The 8054-nt window shown below is 39.2% G+C and overlaps 1 protein-coding gene across 2 annotated transcripts in view; it reads right to left on the reverse strand.

The window, feature by feature from the left end:
• ntn1a (netrin 1a) overlaps positions 1-4084 on the reverse strand; it is a 57142-nt gene extending 53058 nt beyond the window's left edge. For both annotated transcript variants that reach the window (XM_076885059.1, XM_004539277.6), the window contains exons 1-2: positions 3763-4084; positions 2548-3598 (exon numbers count right to left, since the gene is read on the reverse strand). In XM_076885059.1, coding sequence (XP_076741174.1) covers positions 2548-3571 — 1024 coding nt within the window. In that variant the 5' untranslated portion in view covers positions 3572-3598; positions 3763-4084. The remainder of the gene's footprint in view (positions 1-2547; positions 3599-3762) is intronic.
• Between the last annotated feature and the right edge of the window lie 3970 nt (positions 4085-8054).

Raw genomic sequence — 8054 nt, forward strand, 5'->3', positions numbered from 1 at the left:
AAAGGTTCTGTTTTCCATGTAACTCGCCCTCTTCTATTGTTCAGTTTCTTTACAAAGATCTACTTCTCACCAACATTTAGTGTTTGCTTCAGCTTAAAAATGCACACACACTTTCCCAAAACCTGCAAAATGTTAAAAACTAAAATACTTTTCTAAAAATAGCCATTTTCACACTTTTGTGAATCCAGTGCAATGTATCTATCTATCTATCTATCTATCTATATATATATATATATATATATATATATATATATATATATATATATATATATATATATATATATATATATATATATAATTTTATTTTTTCTGGTCAGGTATAAAAAAGTGTAAATGATATTGGTTAAATAAAATAGTTTATATATGATTCAGGGCTTGTGCCTTTTTTCTGTTTAATAATTTTGCCAGTATTTACAAATGTCTCCAAATGTCCCTCTACCCAATGTGATGATAGATCTAACATTAACAAGGACCAACACGTTTTTCATTTATCTCAATGTTTTGTACCTTTAAATGACCAAAAAAACAAACACTTATTTTTAAAAATAGTAAATAAATAATATTGACTAAATAAAGCTGCAAAATCACTTACTTGGGTTAGTTATTAGTTACCTTTATATTTAAAAGCATGCAGGCTAAAATGGGTTACCTGACAAGAAAAACAAACTATAAAGAGTAAAAATACTCTTTTCTTGGGTTTTATTGCTTCCTTGGACAAACTGGGACTTTCTCCTACAGTATGAACAGCTTCCACTGTTTCTGTTGACTTAGCAGCATGTTCACATCTGTCACTAGGAATGTCCCAGAGCTTTAGAAATGGGCAACACTAGCAAACAAAAACCTTTTAAACAGCTGCTATGTGTCAGAGTGGCTGACATGTGCTGTGACTGTCAAACAATATAGAGCCCCTTTCCCCCTGCAGACCTGCAGCTGAATGGAAAATATAAGGGTCTGAATTGGTTTGTGATGGATGTGTCTTTCTGTGATTGTAGAGTGTTACACTGAGGGTTTTGTTTTAGTGTCTATCATCAGTCATCTTTTTGCTTGTCCTTTTCACTCTCTGGCTGTTTCATCGACATCCTACACTGGGGGCTGCACTTCAGATTATTGCAACACTGTTGCTTTTAAGGTCCACGTGATTCTAACACCTCTGTATACAGTAATTAAAATAAAACCAAAGTTATTTTTAAAATAAAATGCAAAGAGAGAATTTTTAATATGAAGCATGGCCAAAGAAAGGACGGTGAATAAAGATCCTCATTAAAGATTTGATACAAATCACCACACAGGAACACTAAAAGAAAAAAAAACTTTTGTTTAAATGTTTTCCAACACTGAGATTCAGGGATGAAACTGACAATTTCACTAATCTGCACAAACAATTCCTAAATGACTTCTTACAGTGTTTGAAATGCCCACAAGTTTTTTCTGAATCTCTAGCCTGCATAACTTGGCCATCCAAGCCATCTGAAAAGCATTCTGCACTATCTGCAATCTACAGGCTTACTTATCCGTGCCAGCTTGTAATAAAATACAACTATTGCAACTTTGATCACTTTTATCACTCAGCAGCTGATGAAACTTGCAGACACAAAGAGCTGACTCGCTGATAAAATCGTGAAATTTGCCTCTTTTGTGTGTAACACCTGTTTCTTTTTGGTATTGCATAAAAAGAAATCATGTAATTAACTATGCTATCCGAATTTGAGGATTTTGCACAGTTATAATCCGTTTTAAAATTGATTTAATTTGAATTACTCACATTTGCAACCAATAAAGCAAATAACATCTCTTCTTCTCTGCAGCATGTTCTCGTGCTTGAATGTAACAATAAACTGTATAACCAATAGCAATAAATCTACTTTTCTGTGCTTTGTGTCATAAGACCTGATCGATTTTGTTGAGAGATACTTGTGTGATTGAGGAACGAAGAAGGGTCTGTTTTCAATTAGCAGTGTGGCGAGTTTTTGCACGATTCTTCAGATAAATTAAAAGGCATCGCTTTATTGTAGCGGTGAAGTCGAGCAATGAGAAATGATGCTGTGGGTCATTAGGCTCAGTGGTCCCGTTTGAGGTGGTTTAAAAGCCTCCATTATGGCCTGCGACGAGCTAAATGGACTTTCAAATTGCATTTCATGTTGCATGTGACTTAAATCCAAATATGCTCGTGGACGTGGGCCGAAGTATTCATTTAAACAGAACCGCAGTAAAGGTTGTATTTGAAGGGACTGTTGGAGCTTAATAAACTAAAGCAATTAAATTATTGGCAGATTTAAAGAAAATATTATTATTATTATTATTATTATTATTATTATTATTATTATTATTATTATTATTATTATTAAACCATATAATTGACACACACAATTTTGCGTAACGAAAATCTTTCCATTTCTCAATCTACCTGGTTAGGTTAATACATTTTCCACATCTCCAACACATCAGCACATCCTGCCACCGCAATTCTAATTTCATAATTTCAGGTTAAGAAACACTTCTCGTCATCAGACAGTCGCTCCGGGATGGAGGGCCGCGGGTGGGACTTACCGACACACTCGTTGGCCTCCCTGGCTGTGGCTCTCTGCCACGGTCTGTCGTAGTGAAAAGGTTTGCACCTGTCGCACTCGGGCCCGGCGGTGTTGTGCTTACACTCACACACCAGATTCCCGTCTCGGTCCTTTACGCACCGAGATGCGTGTCCGTTGCATTTGCATCTCCCTCCGACCTGCAGGTCCGACACTGAGTAGAAATACGAGTCCCGGGCCAGTTCCGAGTCGTCCTCATTCTCGTCGCCGAAAGTGTGCAACCTGCTGAAGATGACCTTAATGTCCGTGGCTGTGACCCAGTCCTGCAGCACCGGGGAGTTGTCAAAGTCATGCGCCGACGGTCTGCCGTCCAGCGTGCTGAAGGCGATGAGCCCGCCGGTCAGAGGGTAGATGTCGGTGTGTGAGTCCGTGCAGACTGCCTCCTGCTCGTTCTGTTTTGTGATAACGGCCCTGTTGGGCTTGTTATACATCTTCCTGCACTGGGTAGAGTAAAACTGAAAGGGTACCCAAGTTTTCCCGTAGTCCATGGACTTGTAAATAGCCATGGATTCGGGTCGGGGCGAGCAGAACTGTAGGCTCACATACGTTACCTCAAACTTCTTGCCGAGGGACAGAGTCAGGGTGACATTTTGCGGGTACTGGATGAAGTTCTCAGACTGCCAGCAGGTGAGGTTGTGAGGGTTGTTAAGATCCGTTAGATACGCTGGTGGGTGATACTTCTTGGGGTCAGAGGCGTCGCAGGTGTGACAGTTTCTGGTTTTCTCCTCTCCTGTCTCGGCAGAGGTCACCAGGCAGTAGCGACTCGGCGTCTTGCCGCAGGTACTGGACACCCTCACTTCCTTCCCGAAGGCGGAGTTGACGAAGTCCGGGATGCAGCGCCGCGGGTTGCCGTGTTCGTCGTAGCAGGGATCCGGAGGAGAGGTCTGTGCTGCAAACATGCTCATCCCGTACCCTCCAGAGGCGCTCCTGCACGACAGGGACACGGCGAGCAGCAAAACCAGCACAACATCCACAGCTCTTATCATGGTGGCTCCGTGATCCCCCAAGTGTGTCTGCAGAGTTGAGAGGGAACACAGAGAGCACGAAGAGTGAGTTATTTTAGTGATGACACAAAAATATATTAATATCTGATAAAAAAAAATATATAAGTGATAAAAAACTGGAGTATATTTATTCCTAATTTTGCTTATCTAAAATCTATAAAAGCTCACTTTACCTGAGATTTATTTTAAATAATGTAAAAGACCGGCGAAGACGCGCTACTTTTCTCACTCGCTGGTCTCGGTTTGTTTGTTTCTTCCAATCTCTTGCGTAAAAATAGAGAAACGGATGGATTTAAGAGTCGCTTGTGTCCTTATAGCAAGTCCCGCTCCTCCTGCCGGTCTTTTCAAAATTTCTCTCCCTCCCTCTCTCGCTCTCTCTCTCTCCACATATTCTCTCGCGCGGATCGGATCTTGCTTGGCACGGCTTTAGGTCAGCTCATCTTGGGTGACAGCAGGCGGAACAACGACGTCCACTGGTGGCGCTTCAGGAGACTGTTGCGGTAGTGGGGCGCAAATTACCTCAGGAGAGAAGACAGAGAAGTGTGAATCTGAGAGACCCCCCCCTCCCCAGTTGATCCGGTACTTTATGCTGGGTTGAGCACGTTTAGCAGAAAACAGTGAAATCACCCTTCCATACAGTAAAAGCCCTGCTATATCCACGAAATATTTGCAGTTTTCTTCCTCTTCTACTTCCTTTTTCTTTCTTTTTGCCCAAGGCCAAACTGGTCCTAATTTACCATTTACTTTAGTATTGGCATTTCACCATTTTAAAAATGACTTAATTTCATTCTGTTATGTGTAATTATTTTTAAACGACATCAACATAAAATGTTTCAGAAGGACAAAAGGAAAGGTCTTATGTCCCTCTCAGGTTTCTGTCCACAGTGGAACAGTTGGAGGGATTAGGTTTACTTAAAATGAAACAGGCACTAAATTGTGGAGTGCGCCAATAATGTGCTCTTTCTACTATGTTAAATTCGAGTGTTTAGATTATTTGGAGAGCAATTAAGCGGTTTTTTTTTTCTTGGTTTCTTATTGGAAACCAAACTGCTTCGGGATAGCAGCCATACTCAGTTGCAGAATGACGCCAGCGTTTGTACTTTCACACGGGTCGGGTCTTGAAAAATAAAACATTTGCACACCAGATTCTAGGCTTTTTTTTCTGTGCAGGGTTTCAGAATACATGCCTCTTGAGTTGGAAATCTTCTGTGACCAGCTGCTCCATGAGACCTGTTGAATATTGGCACAAAAAGTAACCGCGCCATCTTGTGCCCATAGAGGGAAACAGCAGCTCAGCGTTCAGTGACCGGCTGGTACTGTCTGTATATTCCAGGTGATGGAGGTATAACACCACGTAGAATAAAGACATTCACTGCTTAAAGGAGTGAAGGATGGGCTCTTATGATAGCCAGGTCCAGTTTTATTCGTTATCCGGGATATTGTGAGAAATTTTCAAGACATATTACCTGAAATTAACAAATTAAGGCATCAATTACTCATTTCATTCAATGCATTTTTTTTACTTTTTATCTTATACTACCTACACAACAAATTCGCTTTACAAAATCAGTCAGATTGGAAAGTTTGTTAACATGCTCGAAGTTCAGGAATACTAGAAAAGCTACAAGAAAATTCACATTAAATTGTAAAAAATAATGTTTTTGTTTTTTAGGCTCCGTGCTGGTTGAATCTGAGCGCTTTTGTAGACCTCTGCATGTGTTCAGTTGTTGGCATCAGCAGTGAAATCATCAATAAAAAGACGCTGTGCCCGTTCTTTTGGCACCTGAACAAGCCCCAACAGAAGCACAACAACGTCTGACAGATGAAATGCAATTGAGATCACTGGCAGAGTTTTATTTTTGTCCATAGAATTTTGGGGGGGATGTAGCCTACAAAAATATTGCTCAGTGCACTCCCAAAAGTTTATTTTTTTTCCACCTTGTGAGGAATTGACTGCTCATCCTCATGATTCCTCGTGCTGTCAGGTCCTTTGCCATTTCCTAATTTTCCCGTGGTGAGCTGCATTTCCAAAATGAAAGTTTATGGTACAGTACTAGCAAAGCATACACTTTGATGTTGCCAAAACAGAAGTCCACCTCAACCTAAAGGCAACTTAGTCAACTCTGTTGTAGATGAACTGAGATAAAAACCACAAATGAGAAACATTTAGAGGCTGAGTGTTCGTGGTTCCTGTGAATCCTTAACATTTAGGGATCGTGTTTTAAAATAATTTGAGGTGATAAAATTATTTTATACAGTATTGAAATGAAATCGTGTTTCTTTGTATTTTGCTTCTGATGTGCCAGACTTTTGTGTAATTTTGAATTGGGGTCTTGAACAAGACTTGTCCAGTATACTGACGTTCTTTCAAAGTTTTACTTCAGACATTGGCTGCTTTTTCATTTATTTTCAGTCTAGTCTTTGTACCAGATAATTTTCAGAGGAATGTTTTGTTTCCTCGTTCTTTACTTGACACTGACCTATGAATCATTTCGGCATAAAGGGGGACGTAACTTACTGTGCCACTTTTATGATTCATATAACAGACAGCTTTGCATAGAGACAATTGTATTTTTAGGCCCTTTGTTAGTAGCCACCTGTCTCAAAAGCATGAAAATTTTTTCCTTCTGCCCTTTTTTTCCCAAGGTGAATCTACAAAAAATGCCAACACTCTTTCATGGGTATAAAATGGTATTCTTACATCAACAAGGTGATTCCCAGAGAGTTATTAGTAAAAAAAACAAAAACAAAAAAAACTTGTTTTATTTTGGGATGGTGTGCAGCCCATCCTTCAAAAAAACTGAGGAAGTTGTGCAAAAGAAAGAAGTTGCAGGCCTAAACATAACTATCTATGATGATGAACAGTATCTGAAAGTTATGTTCTTAAGAAATGGGAAAAAATCCTGAAAAGAGTTGACGCAGGACTTGAGAGATTACCCAGCTGAAGGGCCAGATGAGACCTTTTCTGATGAAGTTTCAGGAAAACCTTATCAGAACTGGTCTCGGTGGAAGAGTGGCTGTTAAGAAGTCCTTCTTAAGGAAGGTTAACAGGGAGAAAAGCTTGAGGTATGCCAAACTACACAAGAAGTGGATATTGGTGACTACCAGTCTTATGGAGTGACTGATTCAAATGAAAGATGTTGGTTTAGCTTGTTAAAAGAAAGAGATGAGGAGAGAGGTAAAACAACGAGTGTCTACAGCCATCTGTAAAACACAGTGAAGGCTGTGTCATGGTGTGTGGCTGCATTTGAGCCGGTGGTGTTTGAGATGTAGTTAAAAATAATGGAATTATGAACACAGAAAAGTACCGTCAGAATTTGATCACCGCGCAATCTGGAAAGCATGTGACTGGCAACAAGTTTGTTTTTCAGCATGACAAACAAAGTTGTTCTGCTTCTTTGCTCATGTGTTTTAGCATTTTATCTTCAAGTTATTATTTCATGGTTTGTCTTTGGTTTTAAATCCACAAAGCAACTAGACCTATTGCAGTGTAACTAAAGGAGGGTTCAGGGTCACCTGATCCAGCCCCAACTATATGATTTATCAAAAAGGAAAGTTTTAAGCCTGATCGTAAAAGCAGAGAGAGCGTCTATCTCCCAAATCCAAACAGGGAGCTGGTTCCACAGAAGAGGGGCTTTAAAACGGAACTTTCTGTCTCCCATTCTACTCTTTGTAGTCCCACTTAATACTTTTAGTGCAGCGTTGTGGATCAATTGACTATTTTTCAGGGAGTTTTTAAAACAACCTGATAAAAATGAATTACAATAGTCCAACCTAAAAAAAAGATATTTCAGGGAATCCTTTTTTAAGAAATTCACATCCAGCACACGGAACTTTCTTTCTGTGGACAGATCTTTATAAAACATGGTCATCCTGCTCCTTATCTTTTTCATTTGTCTGTGGCTTTACGTCCTGATTTTCAAATATTATAACAATTACAAGTGTGTTTTTATTTCTCTTTGTCAAATTTTTGCTTAGTTTCCATGCACTGTTTGCATCTTCTCTATCAGTCAGTGAAGTTCTGCAGTGCATATCCTTTTGCAGTCTCCCATTCTGTTATTTCCTCCAAGCCTTTTGGCATGACATGGCTACTGAGTTTGCATCAGAGCTGGATAGTCTCATGATAGAACTGGTAGATCCAGCATGATATTTGATGTCACAGTGATCATTGTGACTGACAAAAGACAGGCAACAACAAACAACAAGCTGATAAACAAACCCTACACTAAATCTCTGCGCTCCTTTTTTCATAAATAGACTATATTTAAACATGTATATTTCCTAAAAACTGAGTTTAAGATTACATTGAAGCTCTGTGGGAATATAATATGTCGTTTTAAAATGTATTTTTTATATAAAAAATATACATATATTCTGTGTATTATGTAAAAATTACCTTTCTTTATAACTAGAAACTAAATCTAAATCAATGTTATATTCATTAACTTATATTATATAAGCTTTG

The sequence above is a fragment of the Maylandia zebra genome, linkage group LG6 (assembly GCF_041146795.1).
Source record: "Maylandia zebra isolate NMK-2024a linkage group LG6, Mzebra_GT3a, whole genome shotgun sequence".
Lineage (NCBI taxonomy): Eukaryota > Metazoa > Chordata > Actinopteri > Cichliformes > Cichlidae > Maylandia > Maylandia zebra.